The sequence below is a fragment of the Phalacrocorax aristotelis genome, chromosome 1, assembly GCF_949628215.1.
Source record: "Phalacrocorax aristotelis chromosome 1, bGulAri2.1, whole genome shotgun sequence".
NCBI lineage: Eukaryota > Metazoa > Chordata > Aves > Suliformes > Phalacrocoracidae > Phalacrocorax > Phalacrocorax aristotelis.
Genome location: NC_134276.1, coordinates 1,469,032 through 1,488,105, shown reverse-complemented (window position 1 = coordinate 1,488,105; position 19,074 = coordinate 1,469,032). Strand labels below are relative to the sequence as shown.

General features: G+C 51.1%; 1 protein-coding gene across 3 annotated transcripts in view; it reads right to left on the bottom strand.

The window, feature by feature from the left end:
* Positions 1-757: 757 nt before the first annotated feature.
* SLCO2B1 (solute carrier organic anion transporter family member 2B1) overlaps positions 758-19,074 on the bottom strand; it is a 63,611-nt gene continuing 45,294 nt past the window's right edge. For all 3 annotated transcript variants that reach the window (XM_075105066.1, XM_075105240.1, XM_075105153.1), the window contains 7 exons: positions 14,522-14,686; positions 12,612-12,804; positions 11,650-11,809; positions 5,491-5,660; positions 3,600-3,664; positions 2,790-2,910; positions 758-1,371 (listed from right to left, as the gene is read on the bottom strand). In XM_075105066.1, the coding sequence (XP_074961167.1) occupies positions 1,197-1,371; positions 2,790-2,910; positions 3,600-3,664; positions 5,491-5,660; positions 11,650-11,809; positions 12,612-12,804; positions 14,522-14,686 (1,049 nt within the window). In that variant the 3' untranslated portion in view covers positions 758-1,196. The remainder of the gene's footprint in view (positions 1,372-2,789; positions 2,911-3,599; positions 3,665-5,490; positions 5,661-11,649; positions 11,810-12,611; positions 12,805-14,521; positions 14,687-19,074) is intronic.

Sequence of the window (19,074 nt, the reverse complement as noted above, 5' to 3'; positions counted from 1 at the left end):
GCATATTTGGGCTGAACTTAGAAGTTTTGGTTTCTCTACTGAATTCCATTCTGGAACCAAAAATTACAGGTTACCCAACAGTCTGTGGTTGCACGCTGATGGTATGAGACCAGCAACACGATTTGTGCTTGGGTGGAAAGGAGCCCCGAGATGGAAAGAATGCAGAAAATAACACCAGACTCGACTTTCACCCCATAATTACAGCTGCCTCTGACAGTAGCCCCTTCAAGGAGCACAGCAAGGCTGGCTCTGTGGTCAAACGGCTTAGCCATGAGCTCTGCCCAGCCTGCAGGAGGCCTGGGTTCAGCCTCCCTTTCCAGTCCTGCATCCCTGGGAAAAGTCCTGCCTTTCTCAAACTGCAAAACGGGATGGAGCCTTAACATTCACATGCTCCAGTAAGCTCCCGTGACAAGTACTGATAAGGCAAAAATAAGAATTATTATTCTTATTGCTGCAAAATGTGGCCGTGCTGCCAAAGTGCGACAAGTCTGTGGCTATTGGAGTTTCTTAGTGAGCTGGACCTGTGGCTTCTTTTGGTGTCCACCCACCCTGCCTCCCCTCCCCAGCGCCCTCATCCGTGCCCCTCGCCGCCAAAGCAGCATCTACGCAGCAGCTGGGTGAAGCATGAGTTGGTCCTTGCAAGGACCCACAGCCTGGGACAAAAATCCCATCAATGTCAGCTGGAGCTGGATGAAGCCTTCAAGGAAGAAAAGCCATCTAACACCAACGAGAGCAAAAGGAACAAACACAGCCGACATTTTGGGAGCAAGGCCAGACCATCATTCATTGAGATATATGGGTTCAGTACAAAACCATTTCCTAAAAATGATTTATTAAAAATCCCTACAAACCCCTTCAGCGACGTGGTTAATGCTCAGTGCTGGCATCACCAAAACTCTCAGTAGGAGCAAAGGCTTTGGAGGACATAAATCCAGAAGTCTGCGGTTTTCAAAGGTGATGTGTGTCGACTAATCCACATGAAGGAGCAAGCTGCGCCACTGAGGTGGAGGAGGCAGGTGTAGAACAGCATATGGACAGATTCCCACAGCACTACAGAAGTAGTACATCCCACCCAGAAGATTAGGAAATAGCCCCATCACCCATCGCTCCAAGCATCCATCCTTCACAGTTCAAGTGTGGGGTGATTCACATGGCTTCGCCTGCCCGGACATGGATCACAATTCACATCTTTGGCATCACACTTTGGATTCTGGGCTCTTTATGGAGTTTCCTGCCAGTTTCTCCTTGTCTGGGTCTGCCTTTGTCTCTGCCGCTTTGCTGGCTTCCCTCTCCTGCCGTCTGAGAATCACATACACAGTCACGAAGCACAGGAAAGCGCCAACCTCAAAGAAAAACTGGAGACCAAGGAACCTGTGGTGCGGAAACACAATAAATCAGGGTAGCAAGGGTGTTCCTGTGTGCGCCAAGGACCAACACCCAATGTCCCCAGGCACCCAGCAGATACCGAGCACGGGGATGGGCTTCTTGAGCACATTCGGCAGCGAGCAAGCAGCAGCTGCAAGCCTGGCTCCTGAGAAGGCTGGTAGGAAGAGGAAGAAGAGCTAGAAAGAGCTAGAGATAGCTACTTTTCTTTGGTGTTTCATCAACAGATCATACCTCCTGGTAAAAAGGAGGCATATAAAAACATGTCTGGGGGCTGAGGGTGACTAGGGCTTGCTGCAGCCACTGGGCAGGGAGTCACTTCACAACGAATGGGCAACTGGGGTGGAAGACCATCTGCAGCTCCCTTCCAGCCTCCCCACAGTGCACAGGCTGGATTTGGTGTCCTCTGCATGTCAAGCTGGGTTGTTCTGCTGGAAGAGTAACCCCAGGGTGCAAAGGACCCTTCATGGACCCTGCACCACCTCACAGGCAGCTTTGAGGCTGGGGTCTCCCCTGCAGCTGCATTACCTGCACGGAGACGGCGTCAGGACAGGCTGCTTGTGTGTATGCTGGTGAATTAAGTAATCTTAGCATCATAGAATCATAGAATTATAGAATCACAGAATCACAAATGTTGGAAAAGACCTCTCGGATCATCAAGGCCAACCCCCAACACCAGGCCCCCCAGGCCTCCTAAACCATGGCCCCAAGTCCCACGGCTACACGGTGGTTGAACCCCCCCAGGGACGGTGACTCCCCCACCTCTCTGGGCAGCCTGTGCCAGGGCCTGACCGCTCTGGCAGGGAAGGCATTTTCCCTCACATCCAACCTAAACCTCCCCTGACACAGCTTGAGGCCGTTTCCTCTCATTCTATCACTTGCTACATGGGAGCAGAGACCAACCCCCACCTCACTACAGCCTCCTTTCGGGTAGTTGTAGAGATAGAATAGCCCAGGCTGGAAGGGACATCGAAAGACCGTCTGGTCCAATGTTTCATGAGAAAGCGGGCCTAGATGAGATTATCTAGCACCCTGTCTAACTGCATCTATAAAAGCTCCAGTGATGGGGAGGAGTGAAAATCTCCACCACATCCCTGGGGAGGTTGTTCCAGTGAACGATTGTTCTCACTACAATGCAGGGAGTGCTTCTGGAAGTGGAGCTCAGAGGCCTATAGCATCACGTCAGCATGGTCCTTGGCATGGTTTTGGCTTGTGCCAATGACTTCCCTCCAAACCACTCCTGTGCACTGCTGGGAGTTAGCACCGGCTGGGGGATGCGAGTGTCCCTCTTTGCCTTGTGTATGGCATATACAACAACTTAATCCACGTTGAAGGTGGCCTGATGACATGTTCCCCCTGGGTTTCCCTCTGTACTCCGAGACCTTGTCCCGACCGCCCATCCCTACCTTTGCCTGAAGAGATTATTGTCGTAGTATCTGCAGGCTGCCTTCCTGTCGCACTTCTTCTCCCAGAGGATGCAGGTCGTGTCGATGGCACTGCCGTACAGAACGGGCCCTGGCATCCATGCTGGAAGCAGAGGGTCAGAGGTGGCTTTGTCATGTTATGGAGGCACCTCAGCCCCAGGACAGACCCAATCCTGGTTACTTTCCCATGTCTTAGGTTGGAAAGTGGCTGGGCATGGTTGACTTTGCTGTGACCCATGAGGCCACTGGTCCTGCACAGCACACCTAGGGCTGGTTGTGTGTTTGCACCCCACCAAGATGCAGGAAGGTCCTTCTTTCTCATTGCTCTTTGATGAGGGGCCATCGGTCATCCCAGGAATGATGCTCACCTCCTCCACGCACTGCACTCCTTCCCATGACTGCAGCGGCAGGTTAAAATTAATTTCCACCATAAGGAAAATAACTAGTGAGATCACAGGACATGGTTTGCAGTCACCCTGATATGCTGGAGGCAAACATGGCAGCATCAGCACACAGCCAAGGGTTGTCCTCCTGGACCCAAACTTATGCCCTGCCCTCTTTTCTTTACCTGTGTAGGTGTAGCCCCATGGAGATGCCTCTTCCCCTCCCCACCACGCGCAGCCCCCCTGACCCTGCAAGGCAGAATCTTTCCCTGGCTTAGGACAGACTTTAGTCAGTCTGAAACTCTGAATAAACAGCAATTCTGCAGCCTTGGGGCTGCTCAGGGATGAAATCCTCACAAACCTCCAAAAGCTAAATTCCAGGACAGCATTTCAACACGTTTTAATTTACCTAAAACTCTCAGCAGCATGAACTGTATCCCAACTGCAAACGATTTGTCTTCGGGCTGGATGCTCCTGAAAAAAAACAAACTGGAAAGTGTCCCCTCTGGCATTTGCACAAAGATGGATGTTTTCCTCCCTGGCATCGCATGACACCTGACCCAAAAAGACATCCTTCAACCCAACCACAAAGGACCCCAGGCAGTTCGCATTTACATCAGCAAAAAATTATGTTTCATTCATTGGGGCTAGAAGATTCCCACAGCCTTTTCTGGGCCTGAAAAACCTACCAAACGCCGTAGGAGACAGGGAGGAGCTCAGCAAAGTATTTTTGCTTTTAATTTAATGAATCCGTATGAGTAACACACAAACAGAAACCAATCTAGCCACTGGCTCTGCCAAACGCAAGCAATACAAGGGATGCTTTTAGTAACTGAAAGAGAAAAGTCATTTACCCAGTGGGGAAGTGGCTTTTTTTGAGGTGGGATGCCCCAGTGGATATTCTGGTGGCACCCCAGTTTTCTGAAATAAATACTGTGTTTCCTGCTGGGGTCACATAAGGAAGAGGACTGGATGGTGGAGGAGACCCCAGGGTCACCCCACCTCAGACGACTCAGATTCCCTTTGCTCTCTGAATGCCAAGTGCACGCAGAGCTCACTCATGGCATAAAAGGTGATTTAGTAATGCCTGGTGGTGGAGGCAGAAACAGGTTCTAACCACAGCTTTTCCCTAAAAAGCAACCGGTTGGAGTGCTTCGACCACAGAAATGTGCTTGGAAATATCATTTATAGACTAACACAGAGATTCCCCGCTGGCTTTCCCCTCTCGCCCAGCACAGCCCCAGGCTCAGCCTCCCGTGCCTGCCCCACGCTCCAGCCCCACCAGCCCGGGGCTCGTGCCGAGGCTGGCTCCAGGCTGCCGCTGCCAGCCCCGCAGGCACCTTTCCAGGGGTGCAGGAAACCGGAGTCCCACTTGCTTCTCTGCACTCGGAAGGGAGGCTGTGTTCAAGCGAGACCCATCAGAAGGAAGGTAGGTAATTAAACTCCTTAACACGGAGCTGCATTAAAAAGTGCCAGAGTACTGTCGTGCTAAATTAATGCTGAGTTAATGGTGCATCTCGTTACTGAGGTATCAGCCGGGGGTGGGGAGAAGGAGCAGGATGGCTGCTGGATCTGAAGGTTGTGCTGAGACCAGGAATGGGGGGTGCGGAGGGCAACGTGGGGTTCCTGCGAGCCCCACGGCTCCATCGGTGGGTGGAGGGGCTGGGGGGCCCTGGCATGGCACGACACCCACTCATCCACCGGCTGCTCCTTGCCTGAGCCTGCTGGCGAACCCCACGTTCCCTGCAAGAGCAACTGGCCGTGCAGCACTGGTGGCTCCATGATAAAGCCTCCAGCAGCCTGAAACCTCCACTTGCTGAAGTGGATCTCCAACAGCCAAAGAGGCCTCGGAAGAGCCTTTGTAGTCTTAGGGCAGCAGGAGCTCTGCTAGTGCAGGGTCTTCAAGAGCAAGTCCTGAAGGTCTCTCCTGCTTCGACATTCGAGACTGGAGATGCTCTATGTTTCTGTCCTGCCCAGACATGCCAGGTCATTGCTAGCAAAGCCCAGCCTGCTCCTGAGACAGACGTAGCCTGGAAGAGGGACAACCACATGCACTGCCAGGTGACAGGAGCAGGGGAGCGCCGTTCCCCACTCCCTGCACCAACACACGCAAAAACCATGTAAAAGCAACGCGAGGAACCGGGCACGAGGTGCAATACAGGGCAGATTTAAGCGTCCAGTCCCTCAGCTGGAGAAAACCTTCCTCCGCAATTCAAGAACCCCTTGGCTTTCCGAAAGCAACCTCTGGATGACTTTTCTGCCGTGCTTAAAGGAGAGGCTGCGCCTAGACCGTGGCTTACCTGAGGATGAGCATGAAGGACGGCGTGTGGGACGTGCTGGCGAGGATCCCTGCCAGGCAGGACAGGACCACGAAGGGCAGGAAGAGGTGGGAGCAGCCGGTGCCGCAGGTCCCCGGCTTGGCAAACCCCGCGAGCCCGTTTTCAGAGATGCACCTGCAGTTGGTGTAGTTCTGCAAAGAGGAGAGAAAACCCAGAGGCTGCTCACCTGCTCAGGGCCATGCATATACCAGGGAGAGCTGCCAGCTGTCAGAGGGAGGGAGGGTGTTCAGGTTTTGTCTGTAAATAATTAGCAGTAATTAGCTCTCAACACTTCAGGGAGCAGGGGGAAGAAAAAGAACAAGAAACCCATATCTGGGGATAACAGACCGAGCCGATGAGGAAACCCATTTTCCCATCCCCACTCGCAGCCTCCAACATGCTGCCACCTCCGAAAGGAGGTCCCAGTCCCACAGGCCCCACGGGCACCACCAGGATGTCACACGGGTGAGCACGCACAGCTGATGGGGGACCACAGCAGCACCGTGGTTCATCTCCTTGTGCTTCCAGAGGCCCCTGGATGTGCCCCCAACCCAGACAGCATCCTTGCCTCATTCATGTGAGCCCCAGAAATGCCTCTGTACCCCTGAGAGCAATGGTCGTGCCTCCAGTCCTGTGCTTCACGCCTGTTGTGCACTGAAGGTGCTTACGCACGGCTTTATTTCAATGTCATCCTTTGCCAGCTGAACACTTTGGCGTCCTGCACAAATCTGGACTCTTGGCATGGAAAAACATCTCACCCGCAGCTGATAAAACATTCAAGCCTGATGTGAGCTTACTGGCCTGCGTTGTATATTTTGGAGGAAATCTCCAGGGGAGCAGCACGGGCTCCATCACCTGAACCCAGCTTGTCCTCTGCTGTGAGACCCTGCACCCAGGGCTACGTGGTGAGCAGAGCTGGCAATCAACGCCAGAGCCCAAGCTCAGGGGAGTATTAAATCAGAAAAGACTTGCTAGGGGAAAATGTAAAACCTCACCTTTGAGAGAGGGTCACAAATAACCGGCTCAGCATTAGCCAAGGAAGGATGCCCTGAGGCAAGGGATATGGATTTTTTATTTTTCTCCAAATTTTAGTCACAATTTTTTTTTAAAGAAACCTCATTATTTTGGAAGAGACCTTTAAATAAAATGAGCATGATCTTATTGTTGCTGGAGGGGGGCAGACTCACAGCAGGGTGGCAGCTTGGAGAAGGGTGCTCCTGGAGGCAGAGGCAGCCCAGGGTCTCCCAAATCCCCGTTCCCACATCGCTGCTGGGGGAAGAGGCCTGGCCGATGCCCATAAGAGAGACACACAAGGAACTGTTCCCAACTGAGAGCACGGGGGGGGGAAGATTTGGGATGAAAGGGGACACAGTCCCTCCCTCCCACCTCTAGGAAAGAGGATTTAGTATTTTAAATTAAGACTGGGATTTATCTTCTCCAGCCATCTGAAACGAACTAAACCAAACTCATCATCTGGGCTTCTTCTGCAGTCACGGAGGGAGAGGTGGGTCTCCAGAGGACCCACCATAGATAAGTGCCTATGATAGCTGAGATGAATTTGGGCCAAAGCAATTAACAAAAATGCAATTAGAGAAATTAAAACTCATTTGATCTGTGCAACTGCAACTTTTTGCAGAGAATTTGATATTTAGGGGATATTTAGGGGATATTTTGGGGACTCTCACAAAGCCAAATGGAGACAAAGGGCTGGAGATGCACACGACGGAGGCACAAGACCATGCTCTGCCCCTTTCCTTTGAAACCTTGGAGTATTTTTAGAGCAGAGAGCATGACCCCGGCCCCAAAAACCTCCGAGCAGCAGGGACAAGCCACAAAGCCACCGGTGGCCCGTCCCCGTGAGATGCACTGTCGGGGCAGCGGTGCCGCAATGCTGACACAGCACCAGGGCTGGGAGAAGCCACCCGCCGAAGGGGGGGGAGGAGAACAACCGAGAGCAGCCCCGAAACCGCAACTGTGGTTTCCAGGCAGGGACGGGCAGCTGGATGGCACGTGGCCAGCCCCAGGTTTTTCAGGGCTGTGTGTCAAACATCCCTAGTAGAAACATTTGTTTTCTCAAGAGAAAAAGCTGCTCACCTCAAACTCTGCCTGATGCTGTCTTATTTCTTCCTTTTTTTCCCCAACTGGGACCTTCCAGTACCCTAGATTTTCGGGTGTGTGCTGACCAGCTCAGACCCGACCCCGCTGGCAGCAGAGGGGTGTCCCCGCTCCCATGCATGGCCCATGCATGACGAGAGCAGAGGGGGGCTCGGAAACCCAGAAGCCCCACGGCACAAAGGTTCCCACAGTCCCAGGGAAGCGGGACCCTTCACCTCTCTTCAACAGCTCATGCTGGACCTGAACAAATAGCAAAGCTCTAAAATATCGTCACTGCAAGGTCCTGCTTTTGGGCAAAGTTTGCCGGCTCCTGCTGTTGCCCATGAAATCCGGGGGCATCAGGCGATGCAAAGAGCAAATCGCTTTCAGTGGACAAGAGCTTTCAAAGCGTGTTAAAGCCAAGCTTGCATTGTGCCAGCCTCCTCTGGAAGGGCTGCAGCAGAGCTGGGCACAAAACTGCAGGTTTTCCTGCGCGCTGGTGCATTTCTAGGAACCCAGGCATTTGCGGCAATGAAAGCAGCAGGCAACAAGTGCCGCAGGTCCCTGCACTGGCAAAGAGCTGCTGAAAATGGTAAGAAAAGTGTAATAAAGCAGGGAAAGCAGGAGCTGGGGGAATGCCATAAAATACTGCCATGGTTTTAGCTGGGATAGAGTTAATTTAATTCCCTGCAGCTGGCCCAGTGCTGTGCTTTGGGCTGAGGATGAAAACTGCTGATAACACACCGATGTTTGGCTGTTGCTGGGCAGGGCTTGTACTAGCCAAGGGCTTTTCCAGCTCCCCGGGCTCTGCCGGGGGCACGAGCAGCCGGGAGGGGAGGGGGCACAGCCAAGAGAGCTGATCAAACTGGCCAAAGGGATGTTCCATACCATGTAACGTCATGCCCAGTGTGTTACTGGGAGGGGCTGGCCGGGGCTGGGAGGCAGCGATCGCGGCTCGGGGACCGGCAGCGTCGGTCGGCGGGTGGTGAGCGGCTGTGTCGCTTGTGTTCCTGGTTTTCCCCTTTTTCCCTTTTCCTTCTCATTATATTATCATTATTGTTATTACTATAATAATCATCATTATTATCATTATTATCTTATTTTAATTATTAAACTGCTCTTATCTCAACCCACAAGTGTTTTTTCCTTTTGCTTTTTCTCATCCGATTCTCTCCCCCGTCCCACAGGGCTGGGGGCGGCGAGTGAGCGGCTGCAGGGTGCCGAGCTGCCAGCGGGGGCTGAGCCACGACAAATGCAATAATACCCAAAACTGGAGAGGGACCGAGGTTGCTCTGCGGACACCCGAGCTCAGCTTCTAGTCCAGCACGATAAAGGAGCGGAGCTCAGCACCTGTAGCCACAGGACTGTGTGCCATGAACCCGCCACCCCAGCGAGACACAGTGTGCTCCAGGTACCGCGTGCTGGCTCGTGGCTTCGCACTTGTAACGACACCTTGAGATGCAGTCCCGGGGTGGAAAAAGCTCTCACGCAACTTAAATTGGGTCAAGATGCATCAAGAGGTGGAAAGGAGATTAAGCAAATTATCTCAGCGCTAAAGGAAGAGCTAATGCTGGCTTTACTAAGCAGCGTTTGCGTGGCATCAGCAAAGGAGCCCTGCTTTTGTTGTAGTGTGTGGCTACACTTAATAACGCGTATAATGAATGCAGGAGGGGGCCACGTCCAGGATCACAGGATGTCAAAGAGCTGGAGGCATCTCCGAGGAGGAAGAAGCAGTTGGAAGGGATCTGCTGTACCAAAGGCAGGCACAGGGATGCAGAAAAGCACATTTGGGACTAAGCTCTGGCAGAAAACGTAATTGTTATTAAAATTAAGTGTTGTTAATTAACAAAATGCTGCTAAAAAGTGCCTAGACAGTCCCGTGCTGTCATTATACCCTGTGCCAAGAACACAGAGGAAAACTACTCACCCTGTATGGATTGCTGACATTTTTCAGGCAGGTATTTGTACTGGCCAATATTTCCTTACTATTTATTTGTTGAACTGTATTGCCTGGAGACCCAACAGACTATTGGCACTGCGAAAACTCAGCCCCTGTTGGGGTTTTGGTGACAGGCAGGGAGCAGCAGAGGAAAGAGAAGCATGTGGCAGCAAAATAACCCGGCCAGGTCTGCAAACAAAGGGAGACCCCATTTCTCTAGCCCCCGCATCGGGACTGTCCCGCTAAATTATCCTCTCACGCAGAGACCTGGCTTGACAGCCGGTACTTACGGAGAGGAGGCACACGGCAACTAGTGACTTTTTAACCTGCAAATCTGCAGGCTGAAAGGTGGAATAACATTGCCCTAAGGAGGCCCTCCCAGAGCATGCAGCGAAGGTCTGCTAAACATCAGCGCTATGTGTACTGGGGCAATGGTCCCTCCAGGCCTGGCTTGCCCAGAGCTGCTCCCTGAGTCCCCAAAAAGCAAGATTTACCTCCTCTCTCCTCACCTATAGATGTAGCGTAGCTACAACAAGTTCTATGATGGAAAAACCCAGGCTGCCTCTGCAACTGTGAGTAGCTGAGTGTTTTCAGCTGGTGTTTCCCCCCACTCCGCAGGAGGGCAGTTCAGACCACGCGCAGTTTTGCATTTTGCTTCATTTTTTTAAAAAAAAAAGTTCATTCTAGGCTTTTGAGCAGTGTTTTAGGTAAAGGAAATACTATTGGGCGAGCAGTCTGGGTGATACCTGCTGCAAGACATCGATGTATGTGAAAATGTGTGCCACCTGCATGGATATTCTGCCTTCACAAGCCTGGAAAAATGAAAACACTCGGACTCTGCCCAGTTTCAGAGAACTTCAGGCATGTGATGCCTAAATTGGGAGCCTGGTTTTGGCAGGTCCCTATTCAAGGAACACAGATGGGACAATTCACAGCGGGAGCCTGGAGGTGGGCTGACTCACCCCGTGAAGAAAGCAGCCCTTGAGTGCAAGAGGCATCCACGGACTTGGGGTCATGCTAGGGGCTGTGATTAGCCCTTCCCTGCACATCCTCCTGTCCCACCACAGGAAACACAGCTAAGAAAGGTGACCTTGTCGGTGACCATTTAGGGGTGAAGGGAAAGCAGAAGGTCTTTCATCTTCCATGCAAAACGCCCACACAAGCTGCTGGGCAGCAAGGGAGATATTGAAGCCCATACCCTGGGCTGCATCCCCAGCAGCGCGGGCAGCAGGGCGAGGGAGGGGGTGCTGCCCCCCTGCCCCGCTCTGGGAGACCCCCCTGCAGCGCCGCCTCCAGCTCGGGGCTCCTCAGCACGGGACAGACACGGGGCTGTTGGAGCGGGGCCAGAGGGGGCACAGAAATGCTCCGGGGGCTGGAGCCCCCCTGCTGCGAGGCCGGGCTGGGAGAGCTGGGGTTGTTCAGCCCGGGGAAGAGAAGGCTGCGGGGAGACCTTATTGCGGCCTCCCAGGGCTTAAAGGGGGGCTGTAGGAAGGGTGGGGGTGACCTCTTTAGCAAGGCCTGTTGTGACAGGCCATGGGGGGATGGTTTGAAACTAAAGGAGGGGAGATTCAGACTGGATCTAAGGGAGAAATGTTTTACGCTGCGGGTGGTGAGACACTGGCCCAGGTTGCCCCGAGAGGTGGTCGATGCCCCATCCCTGGGCACATCCCAGGTGAGGCTGGATGGGGCTCTGAGCGACCTGATGGAGTTGGAGATGTCCCTGCCCATGGCAGGGCGTGGGATTACAGGAGATCTGAAGGTCCCTTCCCACCCAAACCATTCTGTGATTCTGTGATATTGAAGCTAGTGTTTGTGGAGCAAATCCTGACCTGGGCGGGGAGCAGTGGGTGGGGGAGGACACCTTGACATCCTAAAAGGTTGGATACCTAAAAGGTTTCTGCCTTGGCCAAAGACCTGTACTGGCAAGGGCTGTGTTATACTGGAGAGCCCTAAGAAACACCAAGTTCTCAAGCTTCCCACAGAGTCACGTAGAGCTCATCCAGCAGTAATGAACTTCAGAAAACCTAATTGCCAGACTTGAGCACTGCATTGGTCATCCCTCATTAGCCATCCCAAGCCAGGACACTAGCGCAGTGGGAATGACTCACCAGGACTGAGTTGTTGTCCTCATTGATATTTACGACTCTGCAGCCGGCGGAACAGGGTGAGACGTATTCAATAGCGTTAGAGCCACAGATGGGGTTATAGGCATTCTCAGGGCAGCTACACTGGAGGCTACACTCCAAGGCGTGGTGAGAAAATTCAGGGCTACAGCAGGAAGAAAATAGTAATGCATAGTATTGAGCATCAGTAATATGCATCTTATCTAGAAAACATGCCACGTGTATATTGAGATCAGTAAAGAAACACTCGATTGCTTAAAAAACCTTCCCCATATATAAGTGAGGACCCACAGAAATTCCACTCTAACCCCCCACGCCTTTGCTCTGCCTGAGCAAAGCATCCTGACCACGAATGGTCAAGGGAGTCACCCACTTCCTTCATGTTTGGCCCCAAATGAGGGGTCCTGGGGTATTCGCAACACTGCGCTGTGGGAGGTGGTGACCTTCCCGCCGAGGGCTCTGGCCAGCTTTCCCCGAGACCACAGGGTGCCGAACATGTGAATTCACAGCAACTTGGATCAAGCCTTGAGGGAAGACAAGAAGGTCCTGCCCCACATTTAGCTGCGTAGGGAGGCGGCCACAGCGTTGAAGGTGTGATCCCAAGGCTGGCCCCTGCCCAAATTATTTGCTTGTGAGTAACGCGCTGTGCTTTCCAAGTCAGAATTTTAATCTTGTGCTGTTTGTGCCAAAAACGTGCTCACTTTGGGTTTCACCACCAGTCAGTGAAGTTAGAAGTAAGGACGCAGCAGATCCAGCGTTTATTCACAAAAGCATTAATTTCTAGCCATATTTTATCACCATTATCTCTTTCTCAAGAGGGAATAAACCCATTTCTGGGTATTCTGCTTAAATTCTACCTCCCTTCCAAGGAGTGCAGCTGGGTCAGGGGGTACCCACAGCCCTGGGAACGACCCACCCATGCCCAGCCTAGCTGGAGCTGTCGGTACCTCTTGCTGTAGGTAATGCCCGCAACCTTCTGCGTGGGGCAGCCGAGGAAGAGGAGGGGGAAAGCCACGAGCAGGCAGAGGAACATGCCGAGGACACACATGGCGCTGCATCGCCTGAGGGACATCTGGAACCGCTTCAGGATGGCACCACCCACCACGATGCCGACCATCGCCCCGGGGATGTTCACAGCACCTGGGGAAAGGCAGGCCCTTGTTTTGCACCCTCTGAGCCGTGTGAGTCCCTTCATTATAACGAAGGCTCAGAGGATTTGTTGTTGGATTCCTACTTTTCAGCACGGGTGATCTGGAAGGGACCACGGGTCTTGTGGGGACTGGTGGGATAACGCTAAGAATGAGCAATTTTGCAAAAAGAGCGGGACACCACAGCAAACTGGCTCTCTTATGTATCCGTGTAGGGAAGATGGAGGGACCAGTGAAAAACTATGCTTAAACCAGTAAATGTGATTTTTGCAGCGGAGACGGGAGAAAATACGTTGGACACCTTCAAGAGCCGTCCGGACAGGGTGCTGGGCCGTCTTGTCTAGACGGGGCTCTTGCTAGAAAGGTTGGACTAGATGATCCCTGAGGTCCCTTCCAGCCTGGCATTCTGGGATTCTGTGAAAATATCAATGAAACCTGGAAAGGATATTTAATTTCTGCATAATGTGGTAACGTGGCCGCTTCTGTTGTCATCATTATGAAACTGTGAAGGTTTCCATGACAGACCGGGAATTTTGCAAAATCCTCCTTTATAATGGGACACCGAAGTGCAATCTATTTAATTCAACAAAGAATCAACAGGGAGGTTGCTTTCAGCCCATAAATAACCCACACAAGGAAGGAATTTCCAACTACAGAAAAATTTTTGGTCTAAGAGAAAAAGGCAAAGCAAGATTCAGTAGCTGGGAACAAAAACTAGATGAATTTAAACAAGAAATATGGTGCGCGTCTTTAACAGAGGAGGTGAATCAAGCCTGGGAAGAACTCAGCAGGGCCCATCAGTGGAGGACACCCAGCTTCAGCATTTAACCTTCCTGCCTGTATTCTGCCTGGGCTGCCGGGCTTTGCCAGTCTGCCCTGCTCGCTTTCTTCTGATTTATTTGTTGCAGGCTTCAGAAGACTCTTTCTCTGAGGATGCACGCTGCTTGTTCAAAAATATATTTTAAATACTTCTGTGTCTAGATCTCCGAACTCTCCAACTGATTGTAAGAGTAGGGCTTTATTCTTTGTATTTTTATTACCATGAGAAGCTCGCACAGGGAGATGTCAGCCCCGAACGGGGCATTCTGGATATTACGGTACAAGCAAAAGCAGTCTAATCTCATGAGCACATATCCTGCTTAACACTTATTCCTTTCCTTCTTAACAATACCAACAGCAAGCAATTAGCTCAACCGTTACAAGCAATTAGTCTAACTATAGCAAACATTTGGAAGAGTTTAGACACGATTATGGCACCAGCTGAGTGGTCTCTTGCTGCAAAGTGTCTTCAAAATGCATGCACACATTACTGCGGTTTCTAATTTTATTTACTATCGACATTTTTAAAGACCCTTAACCCAATGATCGATGTAAAGTAACACCTGCTACAGAAAAGTGCATAATTCATATCTGATGTTTCTTTGCTCCCTTGATGCGATGAGTCGGTCTCCCCTCCTTGCTTACAGTGAACAGCCTTAGATAACAAATATTTCTCCAGGTCTTAAAAGGTTTTATTTAGCAAGCTCAGGCTGCAATGTAAAGGAAGGAAGGTAGATCTAGCTGAGAAATCGTACGGGCAAGGATCTGGTGCCACGTCTGCCTGTAGGTAATGGAAGGAGACTGGCAGCTCCAGAGGGAAAGGTGCTGCTTAGCAATCTTAATTTTTAAGAGGTGCTCAAAAGCTGGCAAGCCTCAATAGCAACACTTACCGATGATCATGTTGGCCAAGGACGCTGTAAGGGAGAACTGTCTCTCCAGGAACTTTGCCATGAAAGTTGCTAAACCAGCAACCATGGCAGAGAGGTTGACCTGAGCCAACACCACCAGCAGGTAGACGGGATGGCGCAGGTTCCTCAACAGGACCAGAGGAAAATCTGAAAGGAAAAGGGGAAACTTGTGTATGAAAGAGGTGTTCAGCAAATTAATCCATGAAAAGTGGCCAAACCTTGATTTTTCCTACCTTTTTTTTTTTTTTTTTTGTGCAGAATTAACTCTATAGGAGAGGTGAGCCCTTCTGAACGATTCATTTACAGAAGGGCAGAGTGTCTGCTTTCAGGGTTTATCATTTCAGGGCTTGATTGTGCGACCATTTGGATACTAAAAAGTCAGGATGAAGCATCAGGACATTGCAAAAATTAAACACCTGAAAACTGCAAAACAGGGTGAGAGAGGGAAACCAACAGTCCCTCACCCCACCTGCCTCAGGAACCAGCCATGGGATGGGTGGAGCAACGGCAGAAGTTAGTTGTTGCAAAAGATGAAGTAAAAAAAAGTAGGGTTTTCAGTGCAAAGCACAACCAGTCTTAAAGTGAACGTCAGAAGAGGGCGACTCCTCTCTGGACATGTCCCATCCCTGCAGGGCTCACCTCCATATCTGTTAATCCTTGTGACTTGCTGCTAAGGTCAGTTACGCTTAATTTCTGCTGAAGCCCACGCAGTTGAGACCGAGAACTGCTCTAAACAGGCGTGCACGCAGGCAGCGTACGAAGGGTCTGTGCCAGCGCAGTGGGAAACTGTTGGAGGCATCAGCATCAGCGGAATAGAATAGAATAGAATAGAATAGAATAGAATAGAATAGAATAGAATAGAATAGAATAGAATATTTTCAGTTGGAAGGGACCTACAACTATCATCTACTCCAACTGCCTGACCACTTCAGGGATGACTACAAGCCTCTTAAAAACACTGACAAGCTTGGGTCATTGACCACCTCTCTAGGAAGCACGTTTCAGTGTTTCATCACCCTCTCAGTAAAAAAATGCTTCCTAAGTAAACTCTAAACAAAGCATCTTGACCCAAGAAAACTGATATCTCACGCCAGCGCTTGGGCGATATGCTCAAGTGATTCTGAACATCTGCTAATGCAGAGGACAAATGTGCCGCCTCCTGCAGCGATACCTCCTGCCGAGCTCGGAGCTGCCGGGGTCTTACCATGCCTTAGGAGGAATGCAGGTGGCTCTGCGATAGTTTTTCAGCCTCAGCTGAACCTAAATACTCAGCTGAACAGCAAATACTGCCTCTGCCTCCTGCCTTCAACGGGTGGACTGCACCGGGATGGCTGAGAGCAAGGTCAAAACCTGCCTCTTTCCCCCACCAGCCGCGGGCTGAGGGCTGCAGCGCCGAGTGATTGCAGGGCTTGTTACAAACACGCACGGCCCACGTAAACACGGCCTCGGTCCCTTTCCCTAAAGCTTTCTGGCAGGGCTTCTGCTAAAACAAATACGAAAGTAGCTGGGATGCCATTAAAAGTTAATTTATTTGTTTGCTGTGGTTGCAATTTCAATGTCCTTTTTGTTTCAATTATAAAAATGTATTTTTTGATTACAGGCAAGAAACACTCCAGCGGATTCCCCTGAGGCTGAACCCTTACTGCTTGAGAAAAAAGATATCTTCAGCAAAGACAGCTGCCCTGCTCCCGGTGCCGCAGGAATTGGGATGGCGACGCTGACACCCGCCAGCTGGGAGGCTGCAGTTCTCCAGCCTGGAGGAATTTCTCCTTCGTGCACATCCCGAACTCACTCCCTGCTCATGCTTTTGTCCCCCTGAACCATCGCCTTTCCCCGGGCTCTTCGTCCGGCTTCGCAGCACGCGAGCAAAGGGCGCGCATAAGGGCAACTTCCACACAAACAGACGATGAGTTTCCCAGATGAGGGCTCAGAAAGTCAATATGCTGAAGCAGAGATAAGGAATTAACAGCGAGGATTAATGCAAGGGCCTGCCATAAATTAATGGTGTTAATTCTTCGCAGCTCACAAACATTCGGGACAGTGTTTATATCTGCTCCGGCGCAGAGGCACTGGGGGACTGCAGAGGGACAACTGTCTGGTGCTTGTCTTGGAGTTGCCCCAAGCTGTGTATTTGCTTTATCTGCTCTAAAAAGTTCTGTGAAGAGCAAAGGTCCCTGCACGGATGCGAGGGCATCCCCCATACGCAAAGGCAAGGCTCTCGTTCATGGGAGTATCTCCTCTTCCAGCCCAGCACCCCACCCTCAGGGTTAGGCAAGCAGCTGAAGATGTTGGGGAGCCGCAAACTCGGGGCACTAGAGAGGGTCCAAGCATGAAAGGCAAGTTCAGGGACCCTGCAACACTGATGTGCTGGAGAGCCGGGGGGCTAGCGGTCATCTGGAGAGGGGACGAGCTGTGATGACATCTCTGCACTAGACCAAGGTGCACCCCAAAGAAGGGAGGTGGTTTTGCTCTTAAGTATCAATAGAGGTCTTGCTTTTTGGAGCTTACATACTGCAATATCTCAGACACACTGCAAATATGAAACCTCAACTCGCTTGCTGACAGGTCTCCCGAGAGCTCATCCAGCCTTTTGTGGGAGTTAGTGGCAATATTCCACCAAAAAAATTTCTTTTCCCTAGAGTTCCTTGGTCTTTTCAATTGAACCGTGCCCGCTCTGCCACCCCACATCAGAGCTCTAAAGCCACGACACTGAGCAGGTCTCCCACTTCATGGTGGGAGGCAGCAGGACTGCCGTCCTCTGCAGTCACCGTCTCATTACTAAGCTGATCTTCCTTGCAGCTCCAGAGAGGAAGCTGGGCAGATGCTAAAAGCAAGTGGAAACTTTAAAATAATAATAATAATAATAATAATAATAAACCTCCTTGAAACTATCTTTAGGCACCATAGAGAAACAACCAAGTCACAAGCCCAGTGTTTTAATTGCTTTGAAGGTCACCTTTAATAGATTAATTCCCAGTATGTGCAACAGAAGCTGAATATCCTCCCAGGTGTTTTCAACAGAAGCCTAGAAATTAGCAATGAAAATGACTTCAGGCTAGCTAAATCCTACTTTCTTGATTACTGTGAGCAGGTCCAATGTCTGCAAAAGGAGCACGTTGTGAGTACAAGGAGCAGGGTGCAACCCAATGTCATCCAGCGCGTCTGTGCAAGAGCCAAGACCACTCCCCACAGCGCTTTGACTTTCCTCCTTCTGAATAACTCCAGCGAGTGGAGCCTGCTCCCTTCTTGGGTAATTGACCTCATTGTTTGCAAACGTCCCCAGTGTTTTGCCTGAGTATTTATCCTGTACACAGCTTCATCCTGTTATTGCTGATTGTGGAGGGAAAAGCTCTTCCTGTCCTTGAGGGAGAGTTCTGAGGGCTTTGCAAACTGCTTTCTGCTCGTCACACCTTGCCCCAGAGGGTTTTAAAGCCCAGCGGCTTCCAGAGAAATGGAGAATGTGAGGCATTTCGTGGGATGGGCTCCAACCCATCCTCATTTTTTTTCCAATAAAGTAAAAGGCAAAAATTCCCGCAAGCGTTATTTTGCTCTGTTATCTCCATGTGCATTGAAGCAACAGAAGAAATGACAAAATGCATTTCCTTCTCCATAATCATGCTTCACTTTGCATCATTTAAGCTGAAATAAGTGACTAAACACCACTTCGGAACATCTTCCTCCTCTATTCCATTCCTCCTCCTCCATCAATTCCTCTAAATTATAAAAAGCAATTTAAGGCTTGCCTCTGCCAAGTCCTTAAGAAAATTATGAACCCTTAAAGGCACTCTCCAGTCCTATTCTGCTCAAGGAGCATCCCTGAGCGCTCTGCTGAATCACAGCCTAACCAGGCAGTGACTTTCTCACCTGGACTTTCCCCCCAGCCTTCAGCCAGGTTTGGAGCGGGAGCTGGGTTTTCCCCCCGCCATCAGCGCCGAGGCAAAGCCGCCCCTGTTCCCTCCAGCTGACAGGCAAAGGGACGCTTCCCAACAGGAGACGTTGCCTTCCTCCCCGGCGTTCCTGGTCCCGGGCTGAGTTTGCAGCCATCGCGCATGGGTGGCCCGTGTGAAAGTAGGAGGCCAGTTTGCAAAATGCTTTAACACCAGTGATGAGCCGAGTGTTGACCCAATTGACTCCAACCCCAAGCGCTTTGTTTGGGCCACACCGATGGTGCAAAGTACCTTCCAACCGAAAGGGGATGAAGATCTGCAGATGAGCCAAATAAAAAAGCACAGCCCTAATCTCCAGGCCCATTTTTCAACCTACTCAGAATCACAGAATCGTTAAGGTTGGAAAAGACCTCTAAGATCATCAAGTCCAACCATCAACATAACACTTCCACGTCTCCTAAACCGTGCCCTGAAGTGCCGCTGCATTCAAACCCCTCAATCAGAGGGAGGACTCTGTCTTACGAAGGATGCGGGAGGAACAGGACACTGACATCAGAAAAACCAAGGAGGTACGACTCAAAGATTTCACAGCACAACCCCATCAGTTCCAGCCCTCTGAGACCCGCAAAGCGAGAACCCCCTCCTTCA